Source organism: Carcharhinus amblyrhynchos, chromosome 32 (assembly GCF_965287045.1).
Source record: "Carcharhinus amblyrhynchos chromosome 32, sCarAmb.v2.hapA, whole genome shotgun sequence".
In the NCBI taxonomy this organism is placed as follows: Eukaryota; Metazoa; Chordata; class Chondrichthyes; order Carcharhiniformes; family Carcharhinidae; genus Carcharhinus; species Carcharhinus amblyrhynchos.
Window position 1 is genome coordinate 18,405,695 of NC_137355.1, and position 17,646 is coordinate 18,423,340.

General features: G+C 45.5%; 1 protein-coding gene across 1 annotated transcript in view; it reads left to right on the top strand.

Moving 5' to 3' along the window:
- Nucleotides 1-17,646, top strand: part of pstpip1a (proline-serine-threonine phosphatase interacting protein 1a) — a 79,786-nt gene that overhangs the window by 12,532 nt on the left and 49,608 nt on the right. Inside the window, exons 2-3 of the mRNA XM_080216160.1 lie at nucleotides 7,741-7,841; nucleotides 8,568-8,642. Of these exons, the coding sequence (XP_080072286.1) occupies nucleotides 7,741-7,841; nucleotides 8,568-8,642 (176 nt within the window). The remainder of the gene's footprint in view (nucleotides 1-7,740; nucleotides 7,842-8,567; nucleotides 8,643-17,646) is intronic.

Below are 17,646 nucleotides of genomic sequence, written 5' to 3' on the forward strand. Positions count from 1 at the left end.
TCCTCTCTTTGGGATTTCTGATTTTTTTTTGTGTGTTCTTGACCTTTCCCAGGTTAGTTGTTGAATCGTGATCACGTTCTCTGTTTCAATCTGATTTTTCACGCCCAAACTTTCAATTTTCCAATACTCTGCATGTATCCTCTTCACCAATCCTGGCTCACTGTGTAGCACCTGCTTCAGACCCAGGCCATTCAGCCCTACTGTTCCGTGCCAGCCTCTTGCCGCCTGCTTCATCTAATCCATCCATAAACCCATTCATTCCTTCCCTATGTACTTTTCTAACTTCCCCCGGAAATGCATCTATAGCAATCATCTCAGCCACTCTCTGTGGTAGTGACTTCCACATTCTGACCACTCTCTGGGTAAGGCTGTTTCTCCATTTGATTTATTAGTGATCATCTTTTATTTATGGCCCCTGACTCTCGTCTCCTCCTCCAAGTGGGAAATTTTTTGAAATGTCTATACTCTTATCAAACCCTTAAGATCACTGTAGGGTCATCCCCATTTTCCAACCTTCCAGTCTTTTCAGCTAGTCACAACTTCATATTTTTGGTGTCACTCCAGAAAAGTGTCTTTTGAACCTTCATCAATATTTCTATTCTGTTTTTCCCTCTTTCGTGGGAGGTGGGCATTGTTGGTAAACCTGTTACCCGTCCCTAGTTGCCCTCAAACTGAGTGGCTTGCCAGGCCATCTGAGAGGGCAGTTGAGAGTCATCCACATTGCTGTGCTGTGGGTCTGGAGTCATTTGGAGATCAGACTGGGTAAGGACAGCAGATTTCCTTCCCTAGAACCCCTGTAGTGAAGAAGGGGGACCATGCGGCCTGTCAAATCTGCACCTACCTCAATCCCACCCTAGCTCTATCCCTGTAACCTCACATGTTTACCCTGTTTGTCCCCCTGACACTAAGGGACAATTTTAGCATAGCCAATCAACCTCATCTGCACATCTTTGGACTGTGGGAGAAAACCAGAGCACCCGGAGAAAACCCACACAGACACGGGGAGAATGTGCAGAGTTTGCACAGACAACGACACAAGGCAGGAATCAAACCTGGGTCCCTGGAGCTGTGCTTGCTGCTGTGCTGCTCTAAAGTGAAGTCACCCTAAAGGGACATTAGTGAACCAGATGGGTTGTTACGATAGTTGTCATGGCTCCCATCATTGAGAGTAGCATGATATTCTAGGTTTTTTTTTTCATTAATGGAATCTAATGTATGTTATAGAATGGTTTACAGTTTTTTCCAAGTGTGGTCTAATTAAGATTTTGTACAAGTTTAACACATCTTTGTGCTATCTCGCAAACGAAACCCACTTATGCATGCTCTTAATTCTCTGCCTCTCCCTATCTCCCGGAACCTGCTCGCACTGTTCCCTGGTTACTGACCACTCCAGCACGTACAGCTCCCAATTCTCTAACATATTAAGCCCTCTGGGACCAGGTGTGTATCAAAACTAATAGGAAAAAGCTGTGCGTTTACAAAGTCGCAAATAAAGGTCAAAATTCTCCCGACTCATCTGCCACAGGAATCGTAGCAGGAAAACTCGGCAAACCGTTCAAAGGTCTGTTGAGTTTGGGTGGGAATTTCTGGTCCTGGGGCACACCCAGCCGGACTATCCCACCCGAGAGTCTCCGGCATGGTGACAAAATCTTGCAGGTTCTCAGACTATCTGCAAAGCCCCTTCCCTTAGCACTAGGGACACCAGTTCGATTCCCAGCTTGGGTCACAGTCTTTGTGGAGCCTACACGTTCTCCCCGTATCTGTGTGGGTTTCCTCCGAGTGTTCCTGTTTCCTCCCACAGTCTGAAAGGTCAGGTGCCTTGGCCATGCTAAATTCTCCCTCAGTGTACCCTAACAGGCTAGGGGATTTTCACTGTAACTTCATTGCAGTGTTAATTTAAGCCTACTTGTGACAATAATAAATAAACCTTTTTTTTAAACTTTTAATATACTAAAAGGACAGCTCTTCCTGTGGTAAGGCCATTGAGCTGTGTATACAAGGAAGCTTGTCCGTACTGAGTTGAAGTATTAGTTTCCAATTTGCTTACCACAATGTAGGAAGATTGAACTCTGTGTGGTTTGGAAAAAAAATAATAATGCACTTTTTTTATCAAATTGAAAGGAGTTGGCTTAATTACAAGTGCTAAAAGACCCTTACTCCTTCTAATACTAAACTGAACAACCGATCTCTCCCTGACAATATCTACTGGATAATTTTAACTTAACTGAAGTAATTTATACTTTAATTTTATGGAATTAGGTTAGTAGGTGTTTGGTTTGGATTACAGTTCACTTGGAGTTCAATGTGGTGTGGCAATGTGAACTTTTTACATCTATGTTGTGTTCTGGAGCTATGGATAGTGAAATGACTTCAACATACTTTCCTTAAATGGAGTCTTCCCCATTCTTAACGCCCCCACCCCTTGGCTTATGTCGGAAAGATTTGCGACTTGATATTTGATCCGATAGGCACGTTCAAAACACGGCCATCCTTGGTCTCCAAGTCTTTGGGTAGGACTCCAGTCAAACTGGCCCTACTCAGAGCCACCAACGTTGGTCAGTGTGCGAGACTGAAATGCTTTATTCATTCTGTCTCTAAAGATCGGGTATTAACAATACAGGATAGATTGTTTCCCCATTAAATGGGATTATTCAGCCAGGCTGATTAGGTACCAGGTAAGTATGAGGATGGCACAGTGGTTAGCACAGCGCCAGGGACCTGGGTTGGATTCCGGGCTTGGGTCACTGTCTGTGTGGAGTCTGCATGTTCTCCCCATGTCTAAATGGGTTTCCTTCAGGTGCGAAAGATGTGCTGGTTAGCGTGCATTGGCTGCGCTAAATTCCCCCTCAGTGCACCTGAACAGGCACCAGAGTGTGGCGACTAGGGGATTTTCACAGTAACTTCATTGCAGTGTTAATGTAAGCCTACTTGTGACTAATAAATAAACCTCGCTCGCAGCTGGGGGTTTCTCCAGCCCTGCTGCACTTAACAGAGATTTGGGTGAGTGTTAAATTCTCCGTTTTTTCCTGGCAGAGGGGTGTGAATGGCCAGAGAATTCCAGCCAAAGACTTTCTATCCTGTCCCAATGAGGTTTATGAAGCTGAACCCTTGAAAAGCATCGTTAGAGCTGTGTTACCACCGTACTTATACTGTGAAATCACCCTTGGGGAACTAACTTGGCTTCTTATTGGTTAGCAAAGAATGGACACTTCCTCCATCTGACCAAAGCCTCCAAGATGGGAAAACTCAGTCACTATGAATAGTTCTCAGTGGATTCAGTTCAACGCTAACCATCCTGGTTTGCCCGTGCTAAGGAACGTTCACAATATTGAGTCATGTACATTTAAACCTTAAGGAGATAACCGTTGTGTAGCTGACTTTTTCTACAATGTCTATACTCGGGCTCTTTCCAAAGTTGATTGTCAAATCAAATTATGGACAAAGGAAGAAGAGAAGGATTTGTAAAGTTGTGGGAAATGGGAATGTGCTGTCTGGACTGCTAAGCACAAATGATTGCTTAGTTATTACCCTGTTTATTAGAGTGGAACTCTGCTTCTACCTGAATGTAAAACAGTGCAGAAGGAGGCCATTCGGCCCATCAAGTCTGCAGCAACTCTCTGAAACAGCATCTTATCCAGGCTCTATCACTCTAACTGCCCAGATTTAGCGTAGCCAATGCACTTAACCTACATATCCTTGGACACTTAGGGGCAATTTAGCCTGGCCAATCCAATGACCCTACACATCTTTAGACACTAAGAGCAATTTAGCATGGTTAATCCACCTAATCTATACATCTTTGGACTTGGCATAAGCTTTGAAACTAAATGGTAATATTCCCCCTGGTTAAATGGTGTCCAGGGTAATTTTTATTCTTGATGATGTGGCTGGACTCTTGTTTAATTGTGCAGAGTCGGGTGTGACTCTGCAGCTGGTTGGGCTGTGGTGTAACATTTTATTATTTTCCTCTCTGTCTGTCTCCTTGAGACCTTGTGTAACAGCCTCTGAAATACAGCTTATGATGATGTAAGTTACCAACCACAATGCAAGACAGTAACCCAGGATATCCCTGTCGGTCCACACCGGGAACTGGTGGCCTAGTGAAAATATCACTGGCTTGTAATTCCGGGGCCCAGGCTGAACAGCGGCTGGCACATGTTTAGTTTGTTGGTTCCCAGTACCTAGTGGCTGGGTATCTGCAGCACAAACCTTGCCCCCAATTGGGCCTTAGTCCATGGGTTCAAATCCTGCCAGGGCAGCTGATGGAGCTTAAATTCAAGGTTAAAGTTTATTTATTAGTGTCACAAGTAAGCTTACATTCTAAGGCAAGGTGGCACACGGTTAGCACTGCTGCCTCAAAGGTTCGATTCCCAGCTTGGGTCACTGTGTGGAGTTTGCACATTCTCCCCGTGTCTGGGTGGGTTTCCTTCGGGTGCTGTAGTTTCCTCCCACAGTTTGAAAGATGTGCTGGTTAGGGTGCATTGACCTGGACAGGTGTTGGAGTGTGGCGACCACGGGGATTTTCCCAGTAACTACATTGCAGTGTTAATGTAAGCTTACTTGTGACTAATAAATAAACTTTAACTTTACATTCACAGTGCAGTGAAGTTACTGTGAAAATCCCCTAGTCGCCACACTCCGGCACTTGTTTGGGTACACTGAGGGAGAAATTAGTGTGGCCAATCCAGCATGTTGGTGGGAGGAAACCCATGCAGACACGGGGAGAACGTGCAGACTCCGCACAGACAGTGACCCAAGCCGGGAATTGAACCTGGGTCCCTGGAGCTGTGAGGGAGCAGTGCTAACCATTGTGTTCAGTTGGTAAACCTGGAATATAAAGCTAGTCTCAGTAATGGCAACTGCAGAACCAATCAATCTGGTTCACTAATGCTTCCCTTCTATAGGGAAGGAAACCTGCTGCCCTTACCTGGTCTGGCTTACATATGGCTCCAGACCTCCAGCCATATGGTCGACTCTTGACTACTCCCTGAATCGGCCTCATGAGACACTTAGTTCAAGGACAAGTAGGGATGGGCAATAAATGCTGGCCTTTCTCGTGACACCTACATCCCTAGGAAGAATAAAGGAAGACATCTCTGTTCTGCTGTGGATATAATGGGGATAAAGTAGGGAAGTGGGTTAGGTAGAAAGGCTTTTCAGAAAGTCAGTGCAGACTCGATGGACCAAATGGCCCCCATGCCGTTCTTAAGGTGAATGAGTTGGGAGTAAAGCTTTGTCTGGTTGATGCGCAGAAATCACTGCTCAGAATACTGTATTCAGTTAGATGAACCTGTGATAAACATACTTTGATGATGGCGTGTAGGTGAGAAATACTAAACCAAGGTCTCACATTATTCAAGTGACATATGAAGCATTTTGAGTTGACTCATTGCAACAAGGGGAGTGTCCATTTGTAAACCATCTTCTAACAACAGAGGTGAACCACTTGACCTGTGATTCTTGATCAGTTCTCACTGGTGGTTACAAAGATGAAAGTAGATTGTTGGGCCAAATTGGTGGTTTACTGAGGAGAGCCTCCAACATTTCCACCTGATTTTTTTTTCCCCTTCGCGGACTCTCTAAGGATCGGTTGGAGGCCCAGTGGAGGGGAAGAAGGTTTAATAACCGATTCCCCCTGAATCATGAGGGGTCTCGACACTTCTGGTCGCCTAGAAAGTGGACCGAGAAGGGTAAATGTTCTTGTGTTTTTATACCACCTTGCTGCCCCCTCTTGGCACATCCCAAATACCTTCACCTTCACTGATCCAAGTGCAATGCTGTGTAAGCAAACACACCAGCCACCTTGCACACGTCCACTACATCTCGATGAGGGATCTCATCAATCAAAACAAAAGATTTTAGGGTGGCACAGTGGTTAGCGCTGTTGCCTTACATCGCTAGGGACCCAGGTTCGATTCCCGGCTTGGGTCTGTGTCGAGTCTGCAGGTTCTGTCTGCGTGGGTTTCCTCCGGGTGCTCCGGTTTCCTCCCACAATCCGAAAAATGTTCTGGTTAGATGCATTGGCCGTGCTAAATTCTCCCTCAGTGTACCCGAACAGGTGCCAGAGTGTGGCGACTAGGGGATTTTCACAGTAGCTTCATTGCAGTGTTAATGTAGGCCTACATGTGACACTAATAAATAAAGTTTAAAATGTGCCTCCAGAGCCACAGCAATGTGGTTGACTCTCAACTGCCCTCAGGCACCTAGGGATGGGCAATAAATGTTCACAAACAGGGCATATAAAGACACAAACTCAGTTTACAAAATAATGCTTTACAGCAAGTCTCTACAGGTAATTAAATCTAGAATTGATTACCTGTAAAGACTCGCATTCCAACCATTATTTTGTAAATTGAGTTTGTGTCTGAATATGCCCTGTTTGTGATCCGAATTCCCACTCGCCTGATGAAGGGGCAGCGCTGCGAAAGCTAGTGGCTTGTGCTACCAAATAAACCTGTTGGACTTTTAACCTGGTGTTGTGAGACCTCTTATTGTGCTTACCCCAGTCCAACACCGGCATCTCCATGTTAATAAATGCTGGCCAGCCAGCGATGCCCGTGTGCCACAAACAAATATAAAGAAACCTACCAGCACCGAGAAACACGTCACAGGGAGGCTGGAGAACCTCTCCCCATAACTCTGTTTCTCTCTCCACAGATGCTGTCAGACCTGCTGAGCACATCCAGCATTCTGTTTTCATTTCAGATTTCCAGCAATCACAGTATTTTGCTTTTAATTAAACCTGCGTCTTGTTTTGCTTCCTCGACTGCTGCACTATCAGATTAGACTTAAATTATTTAACACTTAATTAAAATGTGGTACCCCGCCCCTGACAGTGTGTGCCAGTGTTAGCATTGTACTCCAGCACAGCATGTGGCATGCTTGCCTTCATCAGACGGGGCATCGAGTATAAAAGTTGGCGAATTATGTTGTGTAAAATGTCGGTTAGGCCACGTTTGGAATACTGTGTCCAGTTCTGGTCACCACACTAACCAAAGGATGTGGAGGCTTTGGAGAGAGTGCAGCAAAGGATGTTGCCCTGGTATGGAGGGTATTCGCTATGAGGAGAGATCGAATAAACTGGGATTGTTCTCCCTGGAAAGACAGAGGCTGAGGGGCAGCCCTGATAGAAGTTTATAAAATTATGAGGGGTATTAGATAGGGTGAACAGTGGGAAGCTTTTTTCCCAGGGCAGAAATGACAATTACAGGGGGCACAAGGTCAAGATAAGAGGGGGGAGAGGGTCAGTGGAGATGTGAGAGAGGAGTTTTTTTTACACAGGGGCTTGTTGGGGCCTGGAATGCACTGCCAGGTGAGGTGGTTGAGGCAGATACATTAGCCACATTTAAAACTTATCTGGATAGACACATGGACAAAATGGGAGTAGAGGGATATAAGCAGCTGGTCTCGATGGGACAACCATGATCGGTGCAGACTTGGAGGGGCTGCCTGTTCCTGTAGTGTTCCTTGTTCTTTGTGGTAATGTTGCCCCACTTGCATGGCAGAGAGAAGGAAGTGAACTCTGACTGTAGTTTAATATTTAGGATCAGTGCAGGGGAGATTAACTGAAGAACAACATTGAAAAAGTGTAGATTTTTTTGCTGTCAATGTAGATGTGGAACTTGGGAACTTTGTGGAGCGTGTAAGAATGGGGGAGGGGAGGGGGGAATAAACTTTTGGGGGGAAAAAGTGAACTTTTGGGCAGTTTAGTAAGTCCTGTTTTTTCAATTGCTCCCATAGTGCCCGGAATTCACCAGTTACGTCGGACATGAAGTTTTATTGGAGAGATTACAGGAAGGTCGAAAAATGTGCAAGGACATGGAAGAATTGCTAAGATTGAGGTAGGATTTCTGAGTTGCTGGATCTTGCGAAGTAAATGTGATGCATGGACGGCATTGAGGGACTGTTGCATTTCTCACTCCCAAATCATATTTACTTTGACATTATTTATTCTCCCGATTTATTCACCTGATTCCTGATTGGGGTACAGTCCCTCACGTGTTAACAGTTCTCCACTAGCCTGGGTACCTATTCTTCAATCGGAGCTCAAACAGAAAATATCAGAAAGCTATGGGTGTACATCATACTCCAGCCTAATTTTGACCTAAATCTAACATCCGATCATATACATTCTGGCTGGAGTCACTGGACAGCAATAACAGGAAGGATTGTGATTTAATTCCATATGTAATCTTGCCTTCCAATGTCCAAACTCTCTCCATCTCTACAATACTTTTGTTCCATCAGCTTTTGGCCTTAGTACACCTGTCCCATCCTCACTTCCTCATTGTTGGCTGGACCTTCAGTCACCTGGGGCCCTAAACTCTGAAATTCCATCCTCAAACCGTTCTGTCCCTGTTTCCTTTTATTTTTAAGAAAGTTGCTAACTACATCTCTTGAGCACACTTTTCATTACGTGTCTGAAAGCTTCCTTTGGCTGTTGTCAACAGTGCCGTCCTCCGACCTCGGGACGTGTTGCTGTGTTAACGGTGCTATATAAATGCAGAATGCTCATTGTTGTTATGAGGTTGCTGGGAATGAGAGAAATATATTCTGCTTTAATGCAGGGCCTTGGCAGAAGAAAAGTATGGGAAGGAGCTGGTACACATCGCACGCAAGGCTGGTGGCCAAATGGAGATAAAGTAAGTGTACATAGAACCATAGAATCCCTACAGTGCAGAGAGAGGCCATTCGGCCCATTGACTCTGCACTGACTCTCCAAAAGAACACCCTACCCACGTTCTCCCCTTCTCCCCATAACCCTGCGCATTTACCATGGCCAATCAACCTAATCTGCACAACTTTCGGACTGAGAGAGGAAGCCGGAGCACCCGGAGGAAACCCACACAGACACGGGGAGAATGTGCAAACTTTGCAGGGATTCCAAGGCTGGAATTGAACCTGGGTCCCTGGTGCTGTGAGGCAGCGGCGCTAACCACTGTTGGCTTCCTGTCTTAGCGTTGGCAAATGAGAAATCTCTGCTTGCTCATTCATATCTCTTTGCTGTCCTTTGTCGTCCGCTGTTTATGCTCTGAAGCTGTTATTTGGGTGGTTTGGTAATCTTGGAGTAGAATTTCCCATGAGAGAATGCAGCACATTGAAGAACTGCTTCCACTCCATGATGTAATGGAAGGGAACTTTGTAATGTTGAAAGAGGAATGTTGTACTGCGTGAATCATCAGACAGTTCCGGGGTTTAGGCTCAAGGGGCTGAATGGCCTGTACCACCATTCAATTAGATTAGTGTTGTGATTCTACCTTTGTGCTTTGGTTCTATAAGGGTGGCATAGGGGTTAGCACTGCTGCTTCACAGCGCCGAGGACCAGGGTTTGATTCCTGGCTTGGGTCACTGTCTGTGCGGAATTTGCACATTCTCCCCATGTCTGCGTGGGTTTCCTCCAGATTTCCTCCACAAGGTTAGCTGCATTGACCGTACTAAATTCTCCCTTAGCCTAACTGAACAGGCCCCGGAGTGTGGCGGCTTGGGGATTTTCACAGTAACAATGTTAGTGTAAGCCCACTTGTGACAATAAATAAACTTTATAAAGAACTGATAGCTCCTAATAGCTTTTATCTAATAAAAATAATACCAATCTGAGTTTGGAGATTTTCAGAAGTCTGCCAGCTCCTTAGAAAGAGAGAGAGAGAGTACTTTGTGTTTCCACCTGTAGGTGTTTCCTAATATTATTCCTGTAGGGCCAAGTTTTCATTCTTAGGGTTCCTGAGTTGGATTATCTCTGAAACAACAAACTTGCTGCGGAATCTTTTCACCTTGCGCTCATCCGGACAAATGCAAGAATACCAAATTTCAAACCATCACAACCCTTTGCGCTGCAGGAGAAGAGGGCGGCTGATTGGTCAGCAAGTCGAGTGTGATTGGTCTGGCTTCAGTGGCACTTTGAACAATTTTCAGCTTCCATTTCCTTGGTCTGGACTTTCTCCACGCCCCCCCCACCCTCCCCCGCTCCCTCCACCCTGCCAGTCACCAACAGAAATAGGGTAGATCGTAAGAAACTGTCAAACTGTTTTCATCATCTTAAGCCCCTCAATTAGATCACTCCTTAAACATCTATCTTCAAAGAAATACAATCCTAGCTTACCTTAAACAGTCAAAAGACTGGCAGGAAGTAGCTCAAATTGATATTAGGTTAAAGCATGATTTTATGCAAATCTTTCAGTCAGTGCTTGTATTTTAAGAGATTAACATCCTTCCTTGGTGTGACAGATGAGGAATAGTGTACGAATGATCATGCTGTTTTTATTAGTGTAAAACAGAAATGTTTCAGCCCATAAGTTCTGTGTAGGGGGGGGGTGGTTGAAAAATGACTTGAAGTTAGAACTGCAATCAACAATTTAAACCATGTTTACTTGTTCCAATTCAAATTGAATCCAATTCTTGGTCACAGACAAGATGGGGAGAACGTGCAAACTCCAGACAGACTGTCACCTGAGGCTGGAGTCGAACCTGGGTCCCTTTGGCGCTGTGAGGCAGCAGTGCTAACCACTGTGCCACCCGTTGGTGTAACCCTCCTGTCCTTGCAAAGCAAGAGTAATTCCAGGAGCGAGCCACTACTTTAGTAAGGAAAGACGAGTTCTAAACAGTGGTTAGCAGTGCTGCCTGACAGCGCCAGGGACCTGTGTTCAATTCCTGGCTTAGGTAACTGTTCTCCCCACATCTGCGTGGGTTTCCTCCCACAGTCTGAAAGACGTGCTGGTTAGGGTGCATTGGCCGTGCTAAATTCTCCCTCCGTGTACCCAAACAGGAGTGTGGCGACTAGGGCATTTGCACAGTAACTCCATTGCAGTGTTAATGCAAGCCTTACTTGCGACACTAATAAATAAACTTTTTGTTTTAGCTAATTAAAAATTTCTAGCCTACAGTTTTTTTTTGAACACATTTTCAGATGGGAAGATTTATTAAAGCTTTTTGGTTCCATTTTCCCCACCCCTCCCCAGCAACAGAAGTTTGATTTTTAATGTGCTTCTTGTGCCGCACAAGGCTAAAAATTGACACATTTGCAATCAACATTTCTCGAGAAGTAGATGTGTTCATTTCCTGCATTTTGCACTGTACAAGAGACTGATAAAACAGTTTGTGGTTATTGCAGCAGCAGCAGCAGGAAGTGACGGTGTTGATTGAAAAAAAAAGGCACATCTGCATTGAAAGAATTTTTTTTAAGACAGATACATTTATAAAATATTGTAGGAATTCTGACAAATCTGGGGCACTTGTTCTCTATCCCCACCCGGCTTTTGATGTCTTCTTCAATACTTACCTTTCTTATCCTCTCCGTGCTTATGGCTGTTTATTGTCAGTGACGAACCGGCTGTTGGGGCTATATTGTTAAATCAAGGAGATTAAGTCGGGAGGATATGGTGCTGAAATTGTGGTTAAGGCTGCATTTTGTTCAATGTGTAAGTTCCCGTCACCATACATAAGTGTTGTTCAAAATAGATCATAGATTCCCTTACACTGCAGGAGGAGGCCACTTGACTCATCGAGACTGTACTGACACCAATCCCAGCCGGGCCCCTATACCCATGTATTTACCTCGATAATCCCCTTGACACTAAGGGTCAGTTCAGCACGGCCAATCCCCCTAACCCGCCCGTCCTTCGGACTGTGGGAGGAAATTGGAGCACCCGGAGGAAACCCGTGCAGGCACGGGGAGAATGTGCAGACTCCACACAGACAGTGACTCGAGGCCGGAATTGAAAGTGGGTCCCTGGCACTGTGAGGCAGAGGTGCTAACCATTATTCCACCGCGCCGTGTTTAAAAATGTGACACAGATCTGTGTAACTGCATTTAAAAACCCTTGTGATCTGCTGTGTCTCTGCATGGTAAGAACTGGGTGAATTATCAGCCTTTTGAATGGATTGCAGCAAAGCCACTCCTGAACTAGCTGTCAGGATGTGTTGAAGGGAAAACCTGGGGATGACGAACATCTCCGAGCACCGCCACCTTCCACTTCTCTCGTTGCAACTGGTAGATGATCAGTTCTTGAACACACTTGATGTTTGCAGTGGACTTTCTCACCTCTTTCTGACATCCCCATGATGAGCTTCACACACAGTGCGTTGGAGGGAGCGCTGCCAGCCATTTTCCGCATAGCAAGATCCCCGCAAAGGGTAAACGATATGGCGTTTTTTGCCTGCGGGAAGGATGTTGGCCAGAACCCTGGGGAGGAACTGCCTTCCCCTTCGAAAGGTCAACTTTGCAGTCTGGAGGACACAGTATTTCCACAGTGTGGCACTCCCTTGGCTCTGCCTTGCTGTATCAGTCAAAACTGTAAGGTCATGTCGCACCCGACCTTCCGTATCCGCAATACGGAGGTGACGAGGGTATAGGGATATAAACTGAGTAAGGGCAGAAGATTTTTTTTTTAGTTTAGTTATGGCACCGTGATCAACAAAGAACAATACAGCACAGGAACAGGCCCCTCAGCCCTCCAAGCCTGCACCAATCACATGTTCCTAACTGGACCATCCGTTTGTATCCGTCTTTTCCCAGTCTGTTCATGTGGCTGTCGAGATAAGCCTTAAATGACCCCAGTGTGTCTGCCTCAACCACCTCGCTTGGTAGCGCGTTCCAGGCTCCCACCACCCTCTGTGTAAAATACGTACCCTGCGTATCTGTATTGTTACCTCGAGCCTGTGAGCCCTTGTGTTTGTCATTTCTGATCTGGGAGAAAGTTTTCCCCTTATCTGTGCCCTTCCTAATTTGATAAAATTCTGTTAGGTCGATCGGCACCACCTTGAAAGGCCAGTTCCTGTGCTGTGTTTTTCTTTGTTTCTCAGTGGGAAGGGACCAGGATCTATTTAGTTCTGTTATAGCTCTATTGGACGCATTTTAAAAAAAAAAGTTGTTTGTATTTTTTTTGTGAAAAGGTGTAGCGTTATTTCCATCTGCCTTCTTGGAAAAGGAATTGTAATCTGATAGACCTGTTTCTTTGTTTAGCTTTCAGACTAGGGTAGATCGGACAGCCCACAACAGATCTCTTCCGTCCAGCCTTTGAAAAACTTGTGGGGACTCTTTTTTTTTCTACTTTTGGCAGCCCTTGTGACTTTTACAAGCAGATTAAACATCTTGCATGTCTCAATGATAGGACCAGGGCCAGTTTTGGGATCCCTTTGCTAAACTCAGCTAATCCACTTGGTTTTGCTTTGCTTGGTGTGGGTCTAGCTAGTGAATAAGCATCCATACACCTGGAGTACTGTGTCCAGTTTTGGTCTCCTTACTTGAGAAAGGACATACTGGCACTGGAGGGGGTGCAGAGAAGATTCACTCGGTTGATTCTGGAGTTGAGAGGTTTGGCTTATGAGGAGAGTGAGTAGACTGGGGCTATACTCATGGAAAGCAGCTGATGAAATTTGTTCACAGAACACACCCAGCGTAGGCATTGCCAGCGTTTTCTGCCTTTTGAGGAGGAGGCAGTGAGCCGCTGCCTCGGACGCTGCAGTTTCTGTGGTGTAGGTACACCCATTGTGCTGTCGGGGAGAGAGTTCCAGGATTCTAACCCAGCGACAGTGAACGATATATTCCCAAGGGGCAGTGTGTGTGTTTCCCAAGCACTTCTCCTCCTGGGTGCTGGAGGCCACAGGTTTGCAGGGTGCCTCAGTGTTGATAGCTCAACATGTGATCCCAGGCCAGATTTTCAGGCTGACTTTGAATATGCACTGTCTGCTCTGCTGTAGGTAGCCAATATCCCCAGAGCTTACAATAATAAATGGCAGGAGGATTCTTTTTTTTAAGTCTAAACTATTCTGGTTAATTGGGTTCTTTTTTAAAAAATCTATCTGCAGCAATTCTTTCTTTTCTTCCTAGCTAAAGAGACTTTTTCTTACACCATTGATGGCTCTTTGGGATAGACTCACTGATGACTCCCTTCTCGGGTCTCACTACTTTCATCCACTCTCTCCACTTGAGCAACCCTTCTCTTCCCACTCCTTACTTCCCCTCCTCTCCCCTCCCCACCCATGCACTCCCGGCTTTCTCTCTCCCTCCCCCCCCTTCTTACAGGTGATAATTTTTCCCTCTGAGTCCTGTTCAGACCCCAGATCCCCTGTGCAGAAAGCTAGACTCTTATAGATTCCGGGCGGATATTATTTTCGGGCTGGAAAGTCTAATGAACGGTGACTGTTTAATTGCGGCTTGGAGTGTAAAATCCAGGGTGCTGTATTTTTGTTTTGAGATGAGATTTATTTGTCTCGGAGGGTTGTGAGACTTTGGAACTCGGCTTCTGGAGGCGGGGGTCACAGAATATTTTAAGGTGGAGGCAGTTAGATTCTTGTTAGGGATTCAACGGCTATTGGGGGTAGATGGGAATGTGGGATCAGAGACACAAAACAGATCAGCCATTATCTTGTTGAATTTGGGAGCAGGCTTGAGGGGTCACATGGCTTACTTTCTCCTTTTTTTTGGATGCTCACAAGGGGCAGCAAGTCCATAAGATATAGGAGCAGAATTAGGCCATTCAGCCCATCGACTCTCTCTATCATTCAATCATGTCTGATAAATTTCTCAGCCCCATTCTCCCTGTAACCTTGATCCCCTTATCAATCAAGAACCTAACCATCTCTCTCTTAAATACACTCAATGACCTGGCCCCCACATCCTTCTGTGGCAATGAATTCCACAGATTCACCACTCTCTAGCTGAAGAAATTCCTCCCCACCTAATAAAATTGAGAAAGTGGGGCCAAATATGATAGAACCGGAATAATCCCCAAATAAAAAGTGCATGAATTTGATTTATTATTGTCACATGTATTAGTATACAGTGAAAAGTATTGTTTCTTGCATGCTACACAGACAGAACATACTGTTCATAGAGAAGGAAAGGAGAGGGTGTAGAATGTAGTGTTACAGACATAGCTAGGGTGTAGAGAAAGATCAACTTAATGTGAGCAGCAGCAGGGAAGAAGCTGTTCTTGGGTCGGTTGGTACGTGACCTCAGACATTTGTATCCTTTTCCTGGTGGGAGAAGGTGGAAGAGAGAATGTCCGGGGTGCGTGGGGTCCTTAATTATGCTGGCTGCTTTGCCGAGGCAGCAGGAAGTGTAGACAGAGTCAATGGATGGGAGGGTGGTTTGTGTGATGGATTGGGCTACATTCACAACCTTTTGTAGTTTCTTGCGGTCTTAGGCTTGCAATACAACCAGAGAGAATACTTTCTATGGTGCATCTGTAAAGTTGGTGTGGGTTGTAGCTTAGTGGAATAGACTCAGTGATGACTCTCATTTAGTTGTAACTAAATTTCCTTAGTCTTATGAGAAAATAATGGCATTGGTGGGCTTTCTTATCTATAATGTCAGCATGGGGAGGGGTACCCAGGATAGGCTGTTGGTGACCTGGAAACCTAAAAACTTGAAGCTCTCGACCCTTTCTACTTTGTCCCTATTGATGTAGACAGGGGCACGTTCTCCTTTACGCTTCCTGAAGTCGATGACAATCTCTTTTCTTTTGTTGACATTGAGAGAGAGATTATTGTCGTCGCACCAGTTCACCAGATTCTCTATCTCATTCCTGCACTTATTGTTTGAGATCCAACCCACTGCGGTGGTGTCATCAGCAAACTTGAGAATCGAGCTGGAAGGGAATTTGGCCACAGTAGGTTATAAGGAGTATTGTAGGGGGCTGAGAACACTCGGGCGCTATCCCTGTCACCCCACATATTTACCCCACTAATCCCTCTAATTTACACATCCCAGGTCACTAAGGGGCAATTTAACATGGCCAGTGCACCCTAACCAGCATGTGGGAGGAAACCAGAGCACCTGGAGGAAACCCACGCAGACACGGGGAGAAGGTGCAAACTCCACACAGACAGTGACCCAAGCCAGGAATCGAACCCAGGTCCCTGGGGCTGTGAGGCAGCAGCGCTAACCACTGTCCCACCTTGCTGCCCACATGTGACTCCAGAGCCACAGCAATGTGTTTGACTCTCAACTGCCCTCCAGGGATAACTAGGGATGGGCAATGAACGCTGGCCAAGCGATGCACACGTCCCACAAATGAATAATTTAAAAAAAAAAGTCTCCCTGTATTTGAATATGAACAAGACTCCCTCACCTTGCTGATTCATCCAGAGAAGATATTTTATTTATGTCGCAGGGAGATTAGTGTCATTGCCCTGTGTACTACATACTTGGTGTTATCATTCACTAGGGGATGTGGGTGTCACTGGCAAGTTCAGCGTTTATTCCCCTCCTCTCCTTGAAGATATCGATGAATCGATCTTCTTGAGCTGCTGCAGTGAAGGTTGTAACCGCTGTGATCCGACTGAGTGGCCATTTCGGAGGGCAACTCAGTGGTGACAACGTTACGGTGTGTCCGGAGTCACCCGGGTTGCTAACCCTCCTGGATTGGCCTGGAGTCTCCAGGAATTAAGAATCAATCTCCAGGACACTGGTGTGTGTGTGTGTGCGCGCGACCCTGGGGAAAAATCATCAGGGACTTATATATTTGTCAGTTTCTTTGAACGTTTCTCTTTACCAATAACATTGAAAATGGAGGGAAAAGCCCTTTAGCCAACAGTTAAGAATCAGCCAATTGGGTTCTGAGTCTTGTTGCTTTCTGATTGGTGTGGGAAGGCCCAACGTCACCAGGACGGATGTGTTAGTCGACGAATAGTTGGTGTGGGGGGGGGGGGGAGTCACATGATTAAAACCATGATTTGGAGATGCCGGCGTTGGACTGGGGTAAACACAGTTAGAAGTCTGACAACACCGGGTTCAAGTCCAACCGATTTTATTTGATTGTAAACTCACTAGCTTTTGAGGTTTGTCCCTTCGTCAGGTGAATGGAGAGTTCTGGCCTCAGACAGAGCATATAACAGCACAGACAGTTTACAGATTACTGATTAGAATGCTTTGCAAAACCTCACTCACTGCACTGTCTGGAGACAATACACATCTCTTTAACCTGTGATCAGAGCTCCTTCCACTCACATTGTCGGCCACTTTAGGACTTGAACAGCAGGTTAGGTGTAAAGATTTGCATTCTAATCAGTAATCTGTAAACTGTCTGTGCTGTTATATGCTCTGTCTGAGGCCAGAACTCTCCATTCACCTGATGAAGGGACAAACCCGAAAGCTAGTGAGTGAACTATCAAATAAATCGGTTGGACTAAAACCTGGTGTTGTCAGACTTTTTACTGTGATTAAAACCTCCATTTAATCCCAGTTAGTAACTGCAAGAGTTGTATTTAGGCCAGGGTTCTATATTCAGTGAGATGGGCTAGATGGGATTTTACAGCAACCTGGGAGTTTCAGTAGGACTACTGATACCCATTCTTTTAATTCCATACTTATCTAATTATCTGTTGATTTTGTATTGGGATACAGTGACATGTATTGTTTCTTGCGCTATACTGACAAAATATACCGTTCATAGAGCATGTAGGGGAGAAGGTGCAGAATATATAGAATCCCTTCAGCATTGTGACCCACTGAGCCTGTACTGACCACAATTCCACCCAGCCCCTATCCCCATGTATTTACCCTAGTCCCCCTAACACCAAGGGGCAATTTATAGAGGTTTACAGCATGGAAACAGGCCCTTTGGCCCAACTTGTCCATGCTGTCCTTATTTATTTATTTTTTTTAAAACCCCCTAAGCTAATCCCAATTGCCTGCATTTGGCCCAC